This window comes from Falco rusticolus, chromosome 11 (genome assembly GCF_015220075.1).
Source record: "Falco rusticolus isolate bFalRus1 chromosome 11, bFalRus1.pri, whole genome shotgun sequence".
In the NCBI taxonomy this organism is placed as follows: Eukaryota; Metazoa; Chordata; class Aves; order Falconiformes; family Falconidae; genus Falco; species Falco rusticolus.
The window spans coordinates 26,250,127-26,273,406 of record NC_051197.1 but is presented as its reverse complement, the minus strand read 5'-3'; the positions used below and the strand labels follow the sequence as shown (position 1 = coordinate 26,273,406).

Below are 23,280 nucleotides of genomic sequence, written 5' to 3'. Positions count from 1 at the left end.
AGGAGAGATAAGGAGAGGCCCTGGGAGAAGCACAGGGCCTGGATGAGGAGAGCCTGGCTGGAAGAGGAGCCTGAGAAAGAATCTGGATGCAGCAGAGGCAAGAAGCAGGGTGGACTGGCCTGAAGAGGATGAAGAAACAGCATGGCCAGTAGATGAACTGTTGAAACCTTGTGGGGGATTGGTGGCTGTGCCGGGGCAAGGCGCAGGAACTACTTATTGAAGTTAACCTGGTACAGGGTGGTAAAAGCCTTGTTGCAGCCGGCTAGTTTTGAGAGCGCTGCGACACCTTGTCTGTGTTTGGATGCTTTAGTTTGCTTTGCAGCATTGCTCTCCTGCAGGTCCAAGTAACCTGGCTCCTAGTGTTTCTGCCTTTGTACAGCACTAACATTCAAGGGGATCTCTGGATCAAAAAACCTGTTGCACCCAGGTGCTTGAGTACAGGCTCTGGTCCAGAGCTGGGTTGTGAGTAGGTTTAGCCTGACCTCACCAAAGTCCCAGCTGTGTACTGCCTCCTGTGTTCTTGCGGTATTTATTTCTCCCCTGGCTTCTCTCAGCATTGCCACAAGCCACTGTTGTGGTTTTGAGCTGCGAAAGCAATATGTAGCGCTTGGCTTCTCAGCGGACTTGGAGTCAGCACACACTTCCCTGTAGAATGGGTCACGGTAAAACTATCTGGTGAATATTAGTAAAGCCATACGGTTCTTCACAGGGCTTCTAGGGAGGCGGGGGGAGAAGTGCTTTGCATCTTGTGTGCTTTTCAGCGCTGTGTAAATGACTCTGGCACTAAAGCAAGTAACTCCGCAGGCATCCTGCTTTGACTAGCAGTGTGCTGGATGCTGGGCAGGAGTTTGTGCGAGGCTGCCACCACGGTGAGCTCTCAAAGGTAGTTCTCTGTTTAGGACAACCGTTCAGATGGTTTTGCTCTGTGTTTCTTTGCTTCCACTACGTTGTCCTGTTTCTCTGTGGTGGTGGTCAGATTTGCTGATGGTTCATATTTTAGCTGGGAAAAATGCCCCTTGTTGGGATTTTGGTATGTCTGTATACAATCAAAAATGTTGAGTGGGCTGGGAATGGCTTCTAGCAAAGTTGTATCAGTTTCTTGGAGCTCTTTTGTTCAGTAGAAATTCCTTTCTTTTCTTTCCTCCTTCCCATCCCCCTGACAGCCCACCCCTTTTCTGCAAGGACACGCTGAGGTATAATTCACAACAATGTGACTGAAGTGAAATATGCACAGCTGCAAATGCATTTTAAATGATACTTCATTGTTAAGGCATCTCTCTGAACAGGTTTGCAGTTCCAGTAGCCAAGTAGTCAGAATGTGGTAACAAAGAGGATTTTGTTGAAAACACTTGACTTTGATTTTTATCAAGCTCTGGGAATGTTTTGGCCACTTGTAACTTTTGAGTGCAGATAGGAACTATCTGGAGCAGGGTAGATCCGTGGTGGGGAAATATGTTCGATGTGTTCCTGAGGAAAAGGGATGTTTTCCTTTGCTCTCCCCGCACTGTATTGGGGAAATCATGTGTCCTTTATTATACTCCAGCTGACATATTAAACAAAAGTTCTGTTGAAGTTTGAAGCATCAAGTATTCAGTCTTGCATGCTGCAGCTCTCCTCTACGTTCCCAGCGACTGGAGAAATTTTGCAACTCTTTTCTCTTCAGATCCATCAGTCTTGATGGTTTTTGTGATTTCTTGCTTTTTATGGTGCATAACAAAACCCAGCAATTGGAAACTGCAAGCATGTATTCTGTCACAGTCACTATGGCCCAGTGCTGCCAGGATTTAGTATGGGGCTGACTGAATCACAGTTATAGCATGAGCTAACATCTGTTTATAGGTAAGTTGAAATAGGTTTTTTGACATCCAGGACATCACAGAAGGCTTGTACCAGTTTAAAGGCAGAATATGGTGTAGCTTGTTGTGAACAGTTCTCTAATCTCTGGAAATTCAAGAGTTCATCTTGTCTCCCATGGTTCCTGGCCCTTGAACAGTGAATTCAGGCTCCTTCTCTAGCTTTTGTTTCTCTGTTTTCTGTCCTCTGCCAGCAGACTGCTGCTGCTCCTGCTGACAGTCTCCTGGGCCATGTTGGCTTCAAAATTACCACCAGATTTTCCAAGCTATTGCATGAGTAACTTTGGGCTTTTCTGCTGTGGGTGAATTCACACTCTCCACCAGCCCTCCAAGAGGACCTGCTCTGACCAGGAGCTAATCTGTGTTTGAGATCAGTCATGGGGGGGCATGTGCCTCTAGTGTTCTTGCTGATTCAGGTGTGAAAACAGAGAAATTACTTAGTAATTTGTAATTATATGAACATTCATGTTTGGTCAGGATTCTCATGTGTGTAATGTGAAAATCTCTTTGTGGAACAGTTGCAGCATGCACTCTCCTTGGCTCCAGGGTTTCTTTTCAGCCAGTTTCAAGGTGCTTGCTGTGAGCTCTTGAGCTGACCTTTGCTTCACAGTGGTGGAAATGAAGGCTCAAAATAAACAGCTGGGGAGCGGTAGCAAATCTGTGCTGGCTCTTTAGAGAGCTCAGGCTTGCCAGGATTATGGGAGCCCCAAAAACACTTCTCTAGTTCTCTTGCTCTCTGTAGGGAAATATGATTTCTTCAGAGCCATGGATTTGACTGCAAACCATGGGCTGGGAGACTTTTTGCAAACTGCATGCAAGATCTTAAAATGGGAAGTTTATTCTACTATTTGCAAGATGTGAAAAGGTAGGGATGGCCCCTGTCTTCAGTATAAGTACCCCAGCTCCAAAGGAAAGAAAAGAGCATGAGTGATGGTGGATTTGTATTGCCCTGTAACAGATGGGCACAGAGGAGGGGATTTAATGTTTTACAGATAATTTTTTGCATCATCCTTCTAAATCTCAGCTCAATCTGCCAGATGTGGGACATTCCACAGCTTTTGGAAATGCAGTGTTTAGTAGATCATTTGCCTATTTGTGTATTTGAGACTACTGGTGAAAAATCTCAACAGTCAAACCCATATAATTACATAAGTACAATTCACGTATGACTAACCATAGGCCCCGATGCTAGGTTTGAGGTGCTTGGTATTAGCTGTAGTCATGTGGTGAAAATGAGAGGTTGAGCATGGTCCTTTGAGTGAGGGCATAAAACTAAAGGTAAATCTCATTCTTACGGTTGAAAAAATGTTGTGGTACTTATCCCTGTCTCATACCCACTGATGATCCTCAACTGTTTCTGTGACAGAAATGCTCTTTAACAGCCTGAGTATATGCCCCTGGTTTCAGGATGCTCCTTGCTTACCTATAAACAGGAGCACTGACCACAAAATGATGATGATACCTATTCCTTGCTCTTAGCATCACTGTTATATTAGTGTTAGCTGATTGCATCAGGCAAAGGTCTTAAAAGGGAATGTTTTCAGGGAGCTGAGACTGGTCTGGCTGTAGAGTTTGGTCTCCGTGAGTGATCTAATGGTGTGATCCTGTTTGCAAATGGAGTAACTCTGTCTTAATGCTGAATAGGCTCCTCGGTAATCCCTCCCGGCAGTGAACCTTAATATCCTGCTGAGGAAGAGCTGCCGTGCATCCAGCCTCTGCTTGTTCATGCCTCATTTACCCCTCTCTGCTTATTCGGTAGAGCATCTACAGTTTGTTTTGATATATCTGGGTTCAATAGGAACTCGTAAGCCTGATGAAAGGTGGTGGGGACTGAATGGATTATAATTGTTATAAATCACTTCTTGTTTTATTGCTTATATTCAACATAAAATCTTACAGTGCTCTGGAACAAGTTCTAAGCCGTGAAGACTGGCATCTTAGAGCACCTTGTGTCTATCACAGCTTACTATTTTGCTAGTTTACATGGTCACCGATATTTTAATAAATATTCTTGACAAATTGAACTAATAAATTCAGGCGCTTGGTTTGCTTTATTGCTCCCTTATTGCTTTGAGGAATGAAATATCACCAGCAATGATGCTGAAGAAATGTAATATCTAAATAATATTGAATCTCTGCTTGCCAGCTCAACTTCCGACAGCTGCTGAAGAGGTTTAGAGTATTAAGGAAATACAAATGCTTCTCCGGAGCAAATCGGAGCATTCTGTCTGTCACTGTGAGTGTTTGGCACTGGTAGTTCTTCTGAACTCCTTTAGTAAAAATTGTGGTTCTTTTTTTCCCTGATAAATTTAAAGGTGATGTAAACTTTCAGAGAGAGGGTGAGCAAAGTCTGAGTTGCCAGGTTTTCTCCCTTCTCCATGAGAAATGCAGTGAAATCTCAGTCACACGGGGTTTTTACAGAGAAGAAAACAAATAGAAAACTTTGTGCTATTTCCAAACAAGTGCTTTCTTTTTTAGTAGCAGCTCTTTAAACTAGAGCATAGAGAGTATATTTAGATGTGAAGGATTGGGGTGGGGGGAGGACATTGGTAAAGTGCTGTTGAGAGACGTTTTGAGATCATCTGGAGACGGGAATTTCCCTAAAGGAAGCTGATTTTATTGAGAGGGGATCAGAAGCCTCTGAAAAGCCCAGCTGTTTGCAGCCCCACTGCAAGGTCTGGAAATGCATCTCCTGGCTGTCCCCCAGGCTGTAAGGACAGCCCCATGGCACGTGTTCCTTCCTGCCCAGGTATCCCCGCAGAGCAGCGGGGACAGGTTTCATGCAGGCTTTGTCAATACAAAACCTGTGGCTGCTTCACTGCAGAGTAACCGCCATGGGTCAGCTTTAAAGACTGCAAGAGATCCCAGTTTCTGTTCATCGGTGCAGTTTTGGTGGGTTCTGTAGTTTTCATGGGTTTGGCGGAGAGCTTGTGTTGTGCTTGACAGGCTAGGCGCTGCACTCTGTCTCAGCCTTTTCAGTCCAGTTTGGCTGGTTTTGGAAGTTAAAAGTATTGCTTCTGGTTACTGCTGAAGGTCCATCCCTGGCAGTAGTGGTGGTAGTTTTACTTCAGCCATCTCATTCTTGCATCACCCTGGGTAATGCAGTTAACTATTTGGCTTTCAGAATCTTACTAGATCCCTTACTCCTGTTCTTTGGTGATTTCCTTCCCAGCTTATCTGTGAGCACTCCAGCAGTCAGTGTACGAATGAGCAAGCGCTGCTCAGAATATTTGATGGAAGAAACACAAGGCATAGGTGCCAGAGCACAGTGAGGCTTCAACCAAAGGCATCAAGAAGCATTTCTCTCCTTGCAGGGTGTTGAATGCTTTCACATTTTCAGGCCTTTTGTGACCACTGTTAATATTGCAAAACTCCTCCCAGTTTGCCCCTTCCTTTCTGGGGAGACAAATCTGCAAGAGACGGTACATTTCAGCTTCTTTACCTTTGATATTTTGTTCCAGTTTGAGGGATGTTAACCGGTGTTCCCAGTGTCTTTAATGCTGAATAGAGTCCCATAGCTGTAGTGGCAGGATCTGGAGTTCTTTGTGAATTATATTTAGCGCTTACGGAGGCTGCTTTGTCAGCTTTGTGTTGTTGCCTCGTAAAAACTGGCACCATTCAAATATAAAAGGAAGGCTCTTCTTTCCCAGAAGCATTTATTTAGAACTATTCTAATGTGTTTGATTTTAAGCATCCTTTGAGCTGTGGCCAGAGACCAAATCAGTTGTCAGCGTTGTAGTCCCTGTTTGAAGCACCTGTGCACAAGATGAGCTGGTGCTGGGGGGCTCAGAGGAGCTTGGTGCGTGTGTGCCACTGTCAGAGCAGGCAGCTGAGGGGCTGTGAGCGTTACACGGGGTGTTGGATCCAGCTGCAGAAATAGCTGTTGGTGGAGCTGGTGGTTCTCCTGACCTTCCTTCCGACCTGCTGTTGAATGCGTTAGGGTTTGGAGTTGCAACTTTCCCTTTGCTGCTCCTTCCCTGTAGTTCAAGTTGCTAGTGCTGTACTTCTGGAACACCTGCATACTGGAAAGAAATCACACTTTGGGGTGCTGAATAGTTCACCTGTGCTTGAGGCATGATGAGAATTGTGCAGAAAAAATATGTTTTTAACTTAGCTAACGAATTTTGATATTTCTTTGGCTTGTCATTCCATTTATCTCTGGAGTCAGTGAAGGGGGGAGCTGGCATTAAACATGGGGCAATTAAAGGACCAGTGTAGACAGTCGGCTCTGTGAGGTATTGGGGTGGCTGGCTGCACATGCCAATGTGGAAGGAGGCCAGAATGGCAGGCTTGGACAGACTTACTGCAATGAGAACAGCGCTGGGATCTGTGAAGTGTTCTTCTAGTCTGAAAGCGGGCCCGCCAGCGAGATGCTTTGCATATTTGATTGCTGTGCTGGCTAATACCAAACGTACCATCAAAGTTCACAGAATGTTTTTTGCTGCTGCTGTCTGCTCTGTCTTTACCCTTACAGGACATTTTGAGTTCTCGGTGAAAAAGCAAACGGCCATTTGGGCTCTAAATGATGCCTGTGTGGTTCTTCCATCTTGTTTATTTTGGGCCATATTGTGAACTTCATACACAAAACCCTGTTATTCTGGCACCTGATGCAAATGTTTTAAATCAAGGTTACAGAATGATGGTCTGTTAGGAGTGGGCCACCTGCCCTGACTTTGCTGCCTTGGGTCCAGATGGGTCAGCAAGGGGAAAGCAAGCTTAAGCACAAAGCCCCATCTCCAAAACTCCTTTGAAACCCCCCCTACAACAGTTTTCAGAAAGTCCATTTATTCAGAGTGGGGTAAGTTTCAGAGAAGCACCAAGTCTTATTATATGCCATCAGGATCCTGGCTTTGACTGAGAGGGCCATGTGTCTGACTTGCTTGTGAACTGGGAGCGTTTGGAAATGGTTGAGTGAGAAGTAATTTGGTGTGACCCATGATGTGAGCCTGTCTGGTCTCAGGAGCGACGGGCTGTTCAGCTCACCTCTGCATCACAAGGTGTCATGGAAGCTATTTGAAGTGGGGAGAAATAAGGCATAGAGACAGTAAATTGTTCATGCCCTGAGAGCAGGCTTGGATTTGGGTACACCAAGAAGCCATCTGTTTGTCCTCGACTGCTTTCTTAGCTGGAGGCTTCCCAGTCCTGATTTCTTACGATGAAGAGATCGTAGTGACAGTTAACCCAAGCAGAACTGAGCTCTTCATTACAAGCTCTTCTGACATAGGCCTGAAGTCAAGGCTCCTGTCGGCATAGTTTTTTCCTCTTGATAGGAGCCTTTGGCAGATTTACAGACAGAGGGGAAGATCAGGGTCTTGCAGGCTGAGTCCTGGCCTCTAATGATTTGCAAGCCTTGCTGTGGCTGGGACTGCGGTGTCTCCCTGGGGTACCAAGTGGCTAACAAGAATGTGCCGAGAGCACAGCACCAGGTGGCACGGCAGCAAGCTCTCACTGTGGGCTCTTCAGCAGTTGGAACGAAAAGCAGAATAGTGCCTAGCATTTTGAAAGCAGTTGAGCGCAAGAGAGCTTGGAGACCTGTGCTTCCTACTATCAAAAAGAGAATCCTAAATACTAAACCAGACTGGCTGGTGCAGGACCACCCTCTGAATGTGCCTGCGCTCAGATGCATGCTGGCTCCTTGTGGCCAAGCACATACAGGCTTTGGATGGGGCAGGGGAGCTGCAGGGGAAGCGGTGGTTTGGAGACCAGAGTTCTTCACGCTGCTGTGAAGGGAGATTTGCCATCAGACTGCTCTGGAGGGGAGTGAGGAGGAGCAAGCAGGCTGTCAGAGGACCTGGTCTTATTTGTTGCGTGGCTGAGGGGAGCTGGTCATGTGTGGGCTGTGACATCCCTAGTTGCTGTGGTGATGTTACAGCTCCCAACCTGATGCTGCTGCCACTGCGTTTGGGCATGCTGTGCTCAGGGCTGAGGCATGGATGTGGTGGAGGATAGGAGAGGGGAGAGAGAGTGAGGGTTATCATCCAGACAAGGCCATACCGGAGAAAACAATGTGCCACGAGGCATTTTCTTTAACCCTTTTGTCTTACCAACTGGTGCCTGTAACAGAGCTAGCTAAGGCTGTAAGGATTTCCTGGGGTGTGTGCTGGCTTTGTTCCTGCAGCCAGCTCGGGAGGGGGATGCTGGCTCGGACGGAGGCAGAGATGTGCTGCTCGGTGCTTTGCGGCAAGCTGCGGCCAGATTAGGAAGCCTTTAGCTCTGATGGTCCTTCTCATCTGCTGGCTACTTTGTGCAGCTCCCACTATTCCCAGAGGGCTCAGGGGCAGATGGGAATGGCAGGCAGGGAGAGCGTTCCTGTAGCATGCCTGGAATAGCCGATCCCTGTGATCAGCCTGCTGTGTGACAAGTGCTGCTGTCTGGGGTAGGGGGCCAGCAAGGAGAAGGCAGGTTGCATAAGGCGGGCATGCATGGGAGGGGTGAGCCAGGGAGGGGGAGGGCTGCTGGATTTGTTCCAGCTGTGAAGGTCTCTCCTCTTCATCCCCTACTCCCCAGTTTGGTTTTGCATTCCTCCTCCCAGACTCCCCTTTTGCGTTGGGGCACGGTTTGTTTGCTCAGTTGTGTCCATGCTCTTGCACCAATCTGTAAGGCTTGTGGTGGGAGCTGCCCTCCACCCTGGCTGGCTCACGTAAGCTTAGTGGGTTGTGCCTTTGTTTTCTTGCTGGCTTGCTGAGAAGTGAAGCCCTGGGTACAGAAATGGCTTGACCAGCCCGCTTCCTAAAGGCTCCCCCTCCCTGACATGTGCTACTTTGAGTGCTCTCATTAGATGCTCAGATGGGAGACTGGCATTTCAGTGATGGGAGGCTGTACTGCCGTGCCGTGGGTGTCTTGTGCAGGCCTGTTAGACCCCCAGCTTCTACTGGCCTTTGGTCAGACGGATGTGGCTGTGCCTGGTCTGTCTCCATCTTGCTGCTTGTTCCTTGGTGGTGGTGCCTCTGGTTACTCCAGCTAACTGCTAAATTAATACAGCAAATATCAGATGTGTTTGTGTCATCTGTAATATAGAAAATGTAACACTGATGGTCTGTCGAAGGAGCCTTAACCATGAATTGGCTTTTCATTATTTGCTGACTTTAGTCTTTAAAGCTAATAAAACACCTTCTTATTGCCTCAGAACTTTAAAAACATTGCTCGAACCTAATCCACCAGTACCATAGGCTCTTTCATTGGTGCTTGCTTTGGTGTCAGGGTGCCATGCAGTCCTGGTGTTCTGGATGCTGGCTTTGAAAGAGGCAAGCCAGCAGAGGCGTATTTAACTGGGCTTGTGCTTGGCTTTGCAGGCAGCATGCAGGTGAATTTGCCTAACTCCTTTGCATTCCATTGCCTGCCTGAGAAACAGATCTAATCCCTGCTTCATGGTTTTTGATTGTTATCCACAACCCCCTGTCACCCTGTAAAGGGATTTGAAACCATCAAAACGAAGAGCGAGAAGCCAAACGTATAGCAGCGTGTGCAAGAACTGAGATCCTGACTGAGGCTGACAGATGTGTGCAGAGCTGCTTCTGCTCTCACTGAAACGACTTCTTAAAGGGTGAGAAAGCTGCTGTTTCTTGGTAGCACAGTTCAGAGCATGTACCTGGAAGCGTGTTGTTGGTGACAGGCTGATTTGCTGTTACCCGGTGTGACTTGAATACGTCAGGTCTCAGCCAGGTAGTCGGAACATGGTGTGACACGACTGCCAGCTTTGCTACCTGAAGAGTATGTGGAGCTGCGGAGATATGGCTTTGACCCCTGAGGGTTTTACCAGCATTGCTGCGCCTCAGTAGGGCTCTTTCCAGACTGCTGAAGTGCTAAAACATGAGAAGTGCCAACGGAATATGTAAACCCTTATGTTTTGTGAGCCAGTTATTTGGCTTTCAGGGATCCTTATCCCTTCCTGCCTGGGTGAGTCCCCTAGAGCCAGCCAGCAATGCCTTGTCCCACTGAAGGAAGACCCGTTTCAGCATTTTCGAACTGATACGTTGGGTGGGAGTATCTAAGCTCACATGCGCTTTAATCTTTGGTCATGTTAACTGCATGCTGCTCCTCAAATAGCAAATGTGCCCATGCAGAATTCCAGGATCTTTTAAAAATCATGCAGGTCTGCAGAATTTTGACACCCCCACCCCTTTGGCGTGCTCAGTTTGGGGCAGGTAATATATTTGAAGTGAGCAGGAGTGTAGTCCAGCTGTAAAAGGAAAGAGTCAGGCTGTGCATGTGTGTCCTTGTGACACCTTGGGTAGAGCCTGTTGCATAAAATAAGCTGCCATCCTCTTGCCTGTCTGAACAAGACTTGCTTGCTACAGCATTTCTATGGATCTTGGTCTCTAGAGTCTTAAGAGCTTAATTCTCTCTATTAGTGCTGGGAAGAGGATTTCAGGATCCTTGAGAACAAGAACAATGAAAATACTTGCTCTGCAATTGTTTCCTGGCTTCTTAAAGCTTACTTGAATGGATCCATAGGCAGAACATCTGGCTAAAGGTTGCTGTTTAGCTTGGTGGCAAGTGTGAAGGAAGGAGAAGTAAGCAGAGGCTGATACAGGACCGTTATGTTTCTTTGCTAGTTACTCAGGTTATGTTTCTGGAATGACAAAATGGGAGCGCTTGACCTCTGCCGCCTCATTTAATTTCTTCTTGCCATGGAGCTTACCTGAGAATGGGAGTGAGATTAGATCATTCTGAGGGAATTAACTCAGAGGCTCTGGAAGGTGAAGAAGCACCCTGCCTGTGGCTTCTACCGTTGCTACCCTTGCCCGGAGGCCCCAGTCTCGATGCTTAAGTGACATTAGTAGGACAGCTCTTCTCCCCTTTCTGCCTGAGCTAACTCTCCTAGGCCAGGACGGAGCCCTGCCTTTAGCACGTAAGTGCAGCAGTGAGTACATCCATGTGGTCCTTTCTTCCTGGGCTTGTGCGAAGCAGGCATAAGGAACTGCATGTGCAGTTGGTTGGTCATGCTCTGCGTGCGTTCATACCTTACTTAAGCAGCTGTCTCTGAAAAATGCTGTGCAGGCCTTCTCGCTCCGGCCTCTCCTGCGCAGATGCCACTGTAGCTATGTGCAGAATGGCTCTGTTTGTCTGGGCGGTGTGTAGGCGGGTGTCCCCCTCCACTCCAAGTGGCATGTGATTTATTTTGGGACTGACTTGGGTTTAAAGTGTCAGCAAAACTCTCGAAGTTCAGGTTGAAAGCATCGAGGTAGGAAGCTGCTTGCTGTCCTGAAATGCCGAAATAACTTGGGTGAGGTGAAACTGTCCAGTTACCAAATGGGTATCGATACCTTCCTTAGCACCATTGGCTGACTGGGGTTTACAGACCTCGGAGGAGAGCGCTCCTGGCATGAAACATTTCTCTAGGAACAATGTCTTCACAGCTTTCTTGGACAAAGGGTATCTGTGTAATGAGCTAGTCTTCCTGCCCCAGCTCCCATCTTGGACGTGGAATCCCCTGTAGGTGTGGGTGCATCTGTTATTGTTCTCGACTTCTATGGGGCTTAATTAAAATACAGGTCTTTAATTTTTAATGTTTCCTTCCTGTTGATTTGACTTGTCTCTGTGTGAGCGAGGTCTCAGTGCAATTACTGTGCTCCCTGTGGAGAAACAGACATTTAATTCAGTGAGGCAGACTCTTTCTTGGAGAGGGTTTATTTTCCTGATCTTCCTATTTAGAGGGATGCAAAAGCAAAACATCCAGTGAGTAAAGAATGCAACACTTTATTTGGTTGTTCTGGACATGTTTGCTGGATCTTGGTTACCAAAATGTTATATTCTTTGCAGATAGCTGCCTCTTTGAACAAATTGTGCTGAGTAACTTCATCATGAACAACTTCCATTAGCAGGACGAGTCAAAACTATTGGGTCAGGTCCAGGTTTTCTCTTTAAAACTGTGTTCTTGCAGCAGTGATGTAAAAAGATGAAGAGTTTTATTCTTGTAGAACACATTAAGCTGTCTCATGATTTGTTAACCTGAGAATGGGGTCAGGCAAGTACTTTATGCCTCCTCGCCATGGGGGGGACATGTGTGAGTGGAGGGGGGTGCAAGCTCCTCAGCAGGCACTGCCTGCTGCTGTGTGGGACACAGCTGTGCTCCTAGCGGGGAGATCTACTATGAGCCTTCAGAAAAGGGTGGAAATCTTGGCTCTCGCATTTCCATCGCCCTTATTTAACGCTGCTTCGGCTAACTTAGGGTTTTTGCTACCTTAACTCCCCACGTGCAACCACAGGTCACTGCTGAAACAAACATGCAAAGAAAGGGTTTGTCTGTACCTCCTGTATTGCAGCCCCAGGCTTTTTATAGACCGTTCAAAATACTTCAGGCTCAATCGGCTCCAGACTTGAGGCTTCCTCAGGTCCCCTTTGTGTCTGTGTGCGCGTGACAGGTTATTTTCCCTGTGTTCACGGAGATCAGGAGATCTATGTGTGCATTAGAAACTTGTAAATGTAACCTTGTTCTTTTTTCAGATCGTTTCAGGTCCACCTGTGTCTGTCCTGTTTTTCCTACCAGTATTTAATCTTAACTGGCTTGTTGATAGAAATATTTTGTGAGACCAGTCCCCTTCCTGATCCTTGAGAACTGATGAAAGTACAGCAAAACCTAGGCAAAAGATAAGTGTATGGAAGAGGTGCTGCCGTTATCAGAGCTGGTTGTGGCAGACAAATCCTTGCTGTACCTGCAGGTGTGAGTGGTTCAGGTTCCTTGTGCTGGTGGCAGGGGCACGACGCTGGCTCTGGATGCAGTGACATGCTTGGAATATGCCTTTTTGTGATTATTTCAGTAAGGTATGGCTGCTTTCTGCCGCATATTCCAAAGCTGCTTTGATGTGTAAGCTGCAGACTTAGACTGAAGACCTGGAACGATAAGCATGTTGAGGATGAGAGTGATTTGGTGGGATTTAAACGGTCTGATTTTTATCTCCCACCCCCGATGGAGAATAGACACATTTCATTGTTTTTTGTGTGAAGTGCCTTTTAGTACCATCGGCCCAGGAATGGGGGATAAAGAAAGCAGATGTGTCCCATGTCTTTTTTAACTGCTTCTGTTTTTCTGATCACTGTAAAGGAGGCTTTTAAATTTTTTTTTTATTTTTTTTTCCAAGCAGCAAGTGCTCCACAGAGCTTGATCAAAGCTCATAAATGATGAATTGAAGGAATGCTCGGCGGAGAACAGAACGCGCTCCTTGTGCTCTGCTGTGTGTGCTGAGAACACCATTGTTTCTTCCCGTACCTTTTTCATCCTCGAGCTCAGGGCTGGAGAGAAAAGGCCTTTGTTCCTTGCCTGTTAGCTGAGACAATGCCAGTGTGTTGTCCTACCTCTGCTCTCGGCACCTGACTGGCCCTAGCATTGTGGGTTTTGGCAGGCTGAGCGCAATTGTCCTCCAGCTACAGTGTTACAAAGAAAACAAATGGCATCACAGCCTCCTTCCTCCAGATCCTGGCCTGGCAGTTTCGTGGCAGCAGCTGCCTGTGTCTGTGCTTGCTGTTTTGTTCAAGATGGGGTGGGAAAGCTGGCAGCCTATGCTGTGCTCTGGGTTGAGGGATGCAGCTTCACCTGACTTGCAGTGCACAGGGACTCTTAGGTTTGCAATTGAACACGCTGGCCTGTGCTCTCCTGCTTCTGCAGATGCCTGCTTCGTGCAGGGGGGGGCCCTGGCCACGGTGACAGCATGCTTGGTTTCCCCTCCACCAGCCCAGCAGCAGCTGCAGCTGTCCTGCCCACTTCTGCCATCCCTCCTCCAGAACCCAGTGCCTCCAGGCTCACGATCTCTAGCACGTTTGTCTTGATGACACTCTGCACAGCTGCTGGTGGTGTGACAGAGGGGAACGGATGCCCAGGCAGACCCAGTTTTTTCACCTTCCTTGTAATTTCTGTAACATCTCTGGCTGGCTGTACTGTCTTCTGATGCAGAGCTTGTAATTCTCGCTTTCCCTTGATTTTTAAGGGGCTCATAGCAGGAACTAGTGCTTTGCAAATGAGTAGAGGGAGCAGGTAGCGTGGGCTGGGTGGAGAAGAGGCTGGTAAGGGCAGGTTTGGAGAGGTGCTTCAGTGAAGACTTTAAGAGCTAGGACTGGCTCTTTCCTGTTCCCAGCCCCATGTGAGAGGGCACAGTTCAGGAAGAGCCACAGGTATTTCTGGATGAAGCAGGCAGCAGTTGCTTCAACATCTACCACTGCTCCTGTCGGGAAGGGCCTTTAGTTATATTTCTCCTGCAGTTTTGCACCCATGCTGACCATGTCTACCCTTCAGGCTCTGCAGCAAAGCAATGTTTCAGCTTCCCACTGTGATGTAGAAGGTGGTGGAGGTGCAGGTCACCCTTGCAGAGGTGACTTGTCGGGTTCCTGGTACCGGTGTGGAGTCCTGTAGTTCAAGTGCAGGCTTCAGTCAATGGCACTTGTGCTACTGCTGCCTGGACATGTACCAAAATCCAGCATCGGTTCCTCTTCCCTTCCCATCTACTGCTGGACTTGGCCCCTTCATGAGTAGCCCTGATGTTACACTTCTGTCTAGGAGAGACAGTTCTGCAGTGCGTTTCAGAGGAGCCATGCTGAGGCTTGCTGACATCCCACAGCAGAGGCCAAAGATGCCCATGCCGTGAGGCAGGGACCCGACACAGGCAGTGCTGGCTCCTGGCCAGCATGAGAGATGATGTCTAGTCACCAGAGCCCACTGGGCAACTTTCTCTGGCCCCTGCTTTCCTCAAGCTGAGCTGTCTTTGCTTCAAGTTTCTTTGCCTGAAGTTTGTTTCTAGGCATGCCTTAATTACACCAGCTGGTGGTAACTTCTGTGACATTGTGAAAGTGCCAACAATGCTGTAGTCCCATTACCTCAGAGCCTTAACTCAGCTGCACCTAGTTCAAACTTCTTCCCCTCCCAAGCTCCCTGTGCGGGAAGGCAGAAGTGCAAACAGCTTCAAACCAGAACAATGTAGCATTGCCTGGGTGAAGAATGTGATTTACTTGCATATGTGTGGCGTGTGAATGCCAGGGCCAGAGGGCACTGCTTCAGTCCTCTCCTCCTTTCTTTTTTTTTCCCCCTTTTCCATTACAGATGCCTGAGCCACTGGCTAGCACTTTTGTTTTGGGGTGAGGAGGAGAATGTGTGGGTTGACAGGAGGAGGTGGGAGCGAGATCTTTGCGAGCCAGCAGTCTGAAACTGAAAAAGCTTAACAGTCTAGGAAAGCTTTGTAGATGAGTTTAAAATTAGACTGACCCAGTGCTTTTATATTGCTGGAATTTAATTCCTCTGACCTGAAAGCTTTTGGTCTGAGCAAGAGTTCCCAGGCTGTGGTCAGTGGAAGTCCATGCTGTGAGGTGCTCTCATGTGGCCATGGGTCTGCATCAGAGACATACCTCCTGCCTGCCTCCTTGTATTTGTGAAAGGCTCAAGAAATTCAGTCTGAAAAGCCAGGGAAACCTCATGTGTTTGTGCTGTCTTTATGTCTGTATCAGTGTGTGGCTTGTCTCGGGAGCCTGTTTACCCACAAACTGGGATACTGCTGTGTGTAAAAGCTGTTCAGAGCTTTTCCTTTTTCAGACATGATTATAACTGTTTCTCTTCTGTTCCTGTTTGCAGGTTGTGCAGCTTGACATTAAAGAAACTGGTAGTCTTAAAGGAATTGGATAAGGAGCTTATTTCTGGGGTCATTGCTGTCAAAATGCAGGTAATTGCTGCTCAGTTCTAAGAATTAAACATGTTCTTTGGCTAAAAATACTGGCAGATGCCTGAACTGAGCTTCACCACCACGTGAGGATCCACTGCAGCCACAGGCTTCTTCCTGAGTACATCAGGGCATTCTAGATGTGTGGAGGGGCTCTTCTGATCCTTCCCCCATGTTCCTACTGTTTTTCACTGTTGTAAGTGAAGAATGTTGTTCACTGAGGGCTCAGCATGAGCTTATCTGTATGTGAAAATGTTCTTTACAGATCATATGCTCACCTCTGCTTCCTGAACTGTTACTAAATCAGATACCTGGTTCTCTATTTAACATGCTTCAGCTCACTTTAGGGCTGAACATCTTGGTACCTTGGTCCTGGTTTGGGGGGTCTGGAGTTCGGGCTGCCTTCTGCTGACGAGCAGCTCTGCTGTCAAGACCAAGTCATTTCATAGCCAGGTGCTTGCCAGTGGATTTGTAGGGTACCTGTACATTTTAGTTTGTTTCCATAAAATACAGCTGTCATCTTAGGTCAATAACCCACTTTACAGCATACGTTCCTGCCATGTAATTAGGTGCCTACATGTAGGTCACACTGCCTGGAGGCAGGCTGGGAAGGAAGGGGACTTGGTTCCACAGTGCGTCACAGCATCAGTTCAGCTCACATGCTTCCACCACTGCAAATGCTGAAGTACTTAACGAGTAAAGGCCTAGCAGACCTACAAGTAGAAAAATACCATTAACTATGCTGAAAAGCAGCTGCTTTTCTAATAAAGAGCCAGCAAACCCCTGCAGAGAGATGGTTGTGTCAAAGCGCACAAAATCTAGCTTGGAATGTGAAATCGTGAAGGCTTTATGGTGCCAGAACATGCAGCTCGGAATTTAACCAGCATCTCATCTCCATGAGCAGTCCATCTGGGGTAAAAATGTGTCCCTGTTGGAAGGCAGTTCATGCACCCGCAGCAGGGAACGGAAAGTCAGGGAATTGTTTCACACACCTGGATTCATGGGAACCTCAGAAGAAGCGCAGCTGTGGGCTCTCAGGCTGTCAGATATTGCTTATCAGGACTGAAAGCTTTGGCTGCATCACACTGAGGGCCTGAGGCTTGTCAGTGAATGATCTACACTCAGAGTGTGTCAGACTTGGGTTGGAGAATTCGGTAGGTTTTACTGGAGCAAAACCTTCTTTTCATGTTCAGGTTGCTGCTGAGTGCTTATGCTTTTTATGGGTGAAAGCTTGCCTCAGACCTCCAAGTGCAAAGGGAATTGTAACACGTGGGACTTTCTTGTCTGTTTTGGGTACATGTTGTGATCTGCCTTGCTACAGTAGTTTAGATGCTGGAACCTGAGTAGTAGTTCTGCAGCCCTCTCTACACCAGGGCAGATCCCTGAGGAACTCGAAGGCAGGACTTGCCCTGTTTGGGGTGCTCATCTGCCAAGCCTGAGGCAGCAGCTTGCATCCCCAGGCCATCCTTACTCTGCCCTTGATATGTCTGTCCAGTTGACCTAGAGGTGACAGGCTGGAATAACCACTGTCCCAAAGAGTCTCACCTTGGGTGTCCCTTGTGCTGGATCAGCACCCATATTTCTTTGTGATGTGCGATTTAACGGTGGGTCAGTAGCACTGCAGCTGTCTCGGACATGGGCAGCTCTGAAGCCCTGTTATTAAAAGTCCCTTTTTAGCTTGCAGGTTATGACGATGATGCTGACAAGCTCTTTCAGGGACACTTAATTTGCCAGCACTCGGATTTCTGACATGGCTATTGTTTGAGGCTGGTGATACTGGATCATCAAATATATGATCTCTGTCAGATGACTCACTGCCTTTGTATGGGGAATTTTGTGAGAGGTGTCAGACACTGGAGTCCTTCCAGATGGGATGACTGAATTCAGACCTAATGAGAGCATCTTACCTGCATTTCCCGTGTCTCCTTGCAGCCTCCTGAACAGTGATGTTCAAAGGGTTGTCAACTGTTATTTCCTGAGCCGTTGCTCTATTTATCTACTGCGGTCTTTTAAAAGCGGCTATATTTGGTCTTTCATTAGATTTAGAGTTGCATAACAAGTAAAGCAAGATTGCTGCTATTAGGAGCAGCATGGAACAGATGCCACTGTTGCCAGCGGCGAGGCTAACTGTGCTTTACTTACATGCGCACTGCTTTTCCCGGGGGGAGCCCTTCAGTTTCTCACTCTGCTGTCTTCTGATCCGCTTAGGCACCTCGGCTTTTCCACAGAGGAGCCAGCGCTGCGTTGGGTAGGAGCTGAGGCACTGCTGCAAATCACAGTGTTCGCTCTGGCTGCCTGAGCAACACGTTTGGGGAGGAAGGGTTGTAAATGAGTCTCTGCTTCTCTCTGCTCTCAGGATGCTATGCGAGGCTGCTATAGCCAGACCATATTTCTCTTCGGGTTTAGCTGGGAGGTGTTTAGCCCCCGAGTCTGTTGCTGGTTTCCCAGATGCTGCTTTTTTGATGGCCTCAGTTCTGTGCATCTGGGAGACCAGCCCATGGGGACAAAGCCAGATCTGCAGTCTCAGCAGAATACTGAGCCAGGGACCTCTGAAACTTGCCACCGTGTTTGAACAGTGCAGAAGGATTTGCTAGGCAGCACTCTGTCATTCTTTCCTGCTAGTTTTCCCTGAAACATTCCCTGCAATGAAATACTCACACAGCAAACAGCCCAGTAACTTGGCTAGTGTACAGCAGCCCAAGCACAGTGTTGATTTGGAGTTACCCTGTAGTATCATCAAGTCTCTAGACTCCACTGTGATGCTCAGTGGATTTTTTTTCTTTTATAACCCCGATGACTCGCAGTTGTTTAAACAGGTTTAAATCTCCACTGTCCCCAGGGAGAGGTATGTGCGCCAGAAGAAAAGACCAGTCTGTCACGGCTGTCGACAGAGGTTTAAGCATGATGCTGCAGCCTCCAAACCCAGGAGATGAGCCTTGTACCTATTGCCTGGAATAAAAATATGAGATTTCATCCTGAGGGGTGGGAGCTGACTCATAGCTTTTGAATGCTGGGGGTTGGCAGAACAAAAGCTGCTTTGTTGTAGTTAGGAACAGTAAATATACCCAAATCTTTATTAGTCAAATCTCTCCCTTTCATCTTATTAATATTTCACAGAAGTGCAAGGTCAGACCCATCCATTCACTTTCTCTGTGGTAGTCCCTGACAGTGTTTCCTGGTTTTCAGTAAATAGGACTGGGGTGGGATGCAAGGGCTGCCTTCTGGGGAATTCACCCGGTGGACTTTGTTTCTGTACAGGGTTCCAAGCGCATCCTGCGGTCTCATGAGATTGTATTGCCCCCGAGTGGACATGTGGAGACGGAGCTTGCACTGACCTTCTCACTGCAGGTAAGGTGGCTGTGGCCTTGGGGCATGTGGGCTTGCTGGACTTGCTGCTTAGCGGTGAGCAGAGGTGCCTTGTGAGTCCGAGGTGAAGATCATTCTAGTCCTGCCAGAGATGCTTGTTCTTAAGGCAGTCCCAGCCATTTCTGAAAAGCTATTGGAGCTCTTTTGGCTTGTCCCTTGTCTCTGTGGAGAATTTGAGTAAAAATGGCCTAGGTGCTTCCAGGATCTGGGGAGGGGGAAGCCCAATAAGAAGGCTGCTATATAAACCCTTAAATTGTTCTTGGGGCCAGCCCTGTGTCATGGAAGCAGATCTCTAATTCTGAGTTGTCTGGGGGGAACAGGCAAGTTAGATGCTAGCTGCAATTTGCGTGTCCTCATTGCAACAACACAAATGTGTCTGAATTGCCTCTCAGCACTGAGGCCTTGAGCATGGTGCTGGTTTGCAGTGTTAGGGGACCTTCTGTGTTGCGCATCCTGTGTTTGGATCTCAGGAAGGTGAGGACTTTGCAGTCAGTCCTCTTCATGTTATGGCTGTGGCAAGAACTGGAGCAGAGCAGGATGGCTCTTTTTTTGACTTTTGTTGCCTTCCCTATGAGTAAGCACTGAAGGGTGGCAATCACGGAGGGTGGCATGGAGCATCAGGCTGACAGAAGGTGGTAGGTAGGAATGGGACAGGTGAACCTCTGATTTGGAGTTGCCGAGGGAGGCACCATGTAGGGAAGCAGGAAGAGTATTCAGTTACTCCTGGCTCTGGAGTCATAGGAGTAGCTGGGAATTGGAGCAACAGTATTTTATTGGTTCCTCTTTTCCTTAAAGCATGCTGCCCTGGTGCTACCTCCTGAGGAGGGAAATAAGATAGAGACTGGCTTGCTGCAAGCAAGAGGGAGGATCCTGCATGCGTAAAGCAGAAACAGACAGATGCTCAGAAATGTTCATATTTGTATCACCTGTGTTTTGGAACTATTGGTTCGATCTTGAAGTCAAGAGTTTGATTTGGTAAGGAGAAAGGCTCAAGTGATGATGTGAGACAGACTGGTTGTTACTCAGACCAGGGCGGACTCGAAGCTGGTAAGATTTCACTGCAGATGAACGATAACGCTGTGGCTGCCCAGGCAGACGTACAGGTGGCTGATGATTCTGGTTCTGTCCTGATGCAGCCCGCAGACCGAGTTAACTGCAGCATTGCATCCCCTCCTTTGTGAACAGGAAAAACAAAGCCACATGCCAGGAGTATGCTTGGATCCTGGGGCTGCAGCTCTCCCGTGGTTGGTAGCAGGGCTGTAAGATGAGCCAGGTCTCCCTCTGCAAGTCCTGTGTCAGCAAGGAGCAAGTATTTCTGCAGATCTTTTGGAATTAATTGGGAATCTGCTGGGGTTTTTTTCTGGGACTTGGAGTAATGCTGCAGCAGGACGCAGAGCAATGCCTTTAATTCTGTATCCCTTGAAGGGGCTGGGAATTGAGCCAGAATAGGGGAGAGTGATATCTGTGACACTGAGCCTTCAGAAGAGGTGAGCAAGCTTAATGCAGAGATGTGCTGCTGGTCTCTGACTGCAGGAAGGGTTGGTGGTCTTGGATGCAGTAAGGCCTGGGAAGCCTTCCTGAAATGGCATCGCAGGATTTTTATGACAGCTTTTATTGTTTCTTAATTGGATGACTGCTGGAAGCTACTCCTAGCTAACAACTGCAGCTTAAGCCAGATGCAGTCTGAATTTAGTGCCTGGGATATATTTGAGAGTGGTGATGGGCTGCAAAGTAAAAGCATGTGGATGTCACAGAACAAGGTCTCAATATCTTGCAGCAGCCAGTAGCTCCATATTGCACTGTCAACTCTTCAAACTGTATGCCTTGCTTTGTGCTAGCTGTCTAGATCTGCAGCCTCTTGTATCTTCACAGTCACCATCTCTTCAGTAGCTTCTTCTGGGTGAAATTCTTGGGTTTTGCACAGAGCATTTTTCTTGTAAGAGCTAAGCTGGAAAGCTGATGGTACTGGCTGGCATAATAGCGAGCAGCCCATTGTGTCTGGCAGGCCTCTGCTCAAGCAGAAGGGAGGAGTTTCCTGTTGCTCTATTACACAACTGGGGTAAGACTGGAGTTAGTGGTGTGTCTGATCCTGTTTCACATTGCTGGCTAGGGCTAGACCAGTGGTAGCCTCTCTGGCAGGTGAGCTACCATCACCCTTACTGCTGGAATGCCTGCTGCTTCTGACCCTCCGTGGGTTTCACAGGATCAAGTGAAATTCTCTAGATATTTCAAGCACAACATCACAGCTCTCTGGAGCACGTAGTTCCTGTGTTTAATCTAATAAACCTTTCTGGATGGAAGGGATTACATCACCTGGGGCTTCAGAAGGAATGTCTTGCCCTGACTCTCGCTGTTCTGGTGGGTGTGATGGCCTCCTCACCTCTTGGAGGTGCCTTGGGGTGCTTGGTGCTTCCTCTAAAAGTCGTCTTTTCAAATGTTTTGAGTCAAACTGTTTGCTTTTCTAGTCTCTGTCACGGACTGACAATTACTGAAAAGTTTTTGTTGAAACCGTTTTGTAGAGTTGATAAGCCATGGCTAGTGTTAAAACCAGCTTGTCTGTGCTATGCCAACGGCTCTGATTTTTCTTCTAGAGGCCCTTGCTTTTAACAGAGCAGCTGAATGGCCTGAGTCTCTCTGTATCTTTCTTTGACCATCTCTGTGAATGCTCACCAGGGGTGGCCAGGCAGCACACCTTTGAAGAACAGAAACTTGCACATATGTGGACTTAAACTGTCCAATTTAATCCCTGAAAATTGTACACGTTGAAGTCAAGCTGGCTTGGGACCAACTGTGACTTTAGATTTCAGCTGCAGCCTTGGTGTGGCTCAGGTGCTTTGAGCTGAGAGCAAGGAGACCCTCTCCCCTGCACCCATCCAACATGTGGAAGGGCCCCAGAGGCAAGGAGATGGAAAAATTGAATGCAAAAGGTGCCTATGGCTTTTTGAGCCCCTCTTGCTCCTTCCCCTTGATAACTTTCTTCTATCCCTGTTCAGGGACATGGAGCCTGTTTCACATCTGTAAAGTCACAGGCTCCATTGGTGTCTGGATGCAGGTGTGTTTTGAGGTTCTTCTAATCATGTGGGCTGCTGTTCCTCTGCAGGGCTGCTTCCTCATGCAATGCACAGTAAATCTTGCCCTTGCAGAGCAATCAGGTAATTAGTATTCTGCTTGTTTATGTGACCACTGTTCTCAGCTCTCCGCATAGCAGTCAGGCTTGCTCTGGACTGCAAATTAATATCTCTGGCTTTGTCGTGGCTCTCAGCATTTGTATTTATCAAGTGTTTTGATGGGCAGGAAGTTATTTTCATAATGTCCCAAGGCGGGGGGGGGGAAATGCAGGTCTTGCCTGTGAGAGAGGTATCCTTCACCCGGGAATGTCCTATTTGAGATCCCTGCGATCAGATTCTCCTGTCTACAGGTTACGTAGTGCTACATATTTTGTATACTTGGAACATGTGTCCCATTCACCTCTGTTCTCGGGATGAGACTGGTCAGGTGGCTGCTGTATCTTTTCTTGAAGATTGCTCTTCCATTGCATGACTCCTTCCTCCCACAGCTGGTGAGCTGTCCCCTGGGGACTGTCAGCGTGCTGGCAAGTATTCTGGCAGAAAGCAGGACCTGAGTGCACTGTTACTCTGTGCAGATAAGCAGGGCAAACTGAGATGGCGTGGTTAACCTTACTCTTTCCCTGATGGTCTCTGCTTGACTTCACAGCCTCTCTGTTCTGGGGGAGGTTTTGGGGAGGTAAATGTATTTTCTTGTACGGAACGTGTCTTGGAAGGATTTATATCTTTGCAACATAGCCTGGCAGTAAGACAGGGCTTTTCTTGACTCAGTTATGTAAAATACAACCACTTTGAGGAACAGAAGTTTGAGTATGTTAATGCTTGAAAACACTGTCAGCTGCAAGAGCCCTGTGCCTCAAGGAGACCATATCGTCCTGGAGGGAATCGGCGCGTTACCAAGAGGCATCAGCAAGTCCTTGGGGCTCTTCATAGCCGTGCCTCTTTTTGCTTGCCATTCAGAGCACGATAGGCTCTTAAACATGTGCAGTAGAGGGTCAAACACAGAGAAGTGTCCTTGTGCTGGAGGGAGGGCAGTCTCCTGCCAAGAGGCGGGGGGGGTCTGCAGCTGTCCCTGCCACTGCGTGCTGCCTGCTGTGTTTGTGCAGGGCAGCCCGTGCCCCGGCAGCACCTTTGGGGCTCCAGTTCTGGGCAACCTCTTCTAGCTGTTGGGGGAAGCATCTCCTGGCGGCGGCTCATCACTCTGGAACCAGGCTTGGGCTCAGCTGATCCCAAACTGGGCAGAGATGAAGGCTTCCTTGGGACGATGAAGGATTGTCCGCTGAGTGCAAGCTAGCTTAGGCACTTCTGAAAGCCCTGAGGTTAGTCCCTGAGAATTGAGTTTACTTGTGAAGCAGG

The 23,280-nt window shown here is 47.9% G+C and overlaps 1 protein-coding gene across 13 annotated transcripts in view; it reads left to right on the top strand.

Annotated features, from left to right (window-relative positions):
* Positions 1–23,280, top strand: part of PACS2 (phosphofurin acidic cluster sorting protein 2) — an 83,449-nt gene that overhangs the window by 13,918 nt on the left and 46,251 nt on the right. For 12 of the 13 annotated variants that reach the window (XM_037403733.1, XM_037403726.1, XM_037403724.1 and 9 more), the window contains 2 exons: positions 15,409–15,496; positions 18,752–18,841. In XM_037403733.1, coding sequence (XP_037259630.1) covers positions 15,409–15,496; positions 18,752–18,841 — 178 coding nt within the window. The remainder of the gene's footprint in view (positions 1–15,408; positions 15,497–18,751; positions 18,842–23,280) is intronic. The other variant, XM_037403732.1, reaches the window with a different exon arrangement.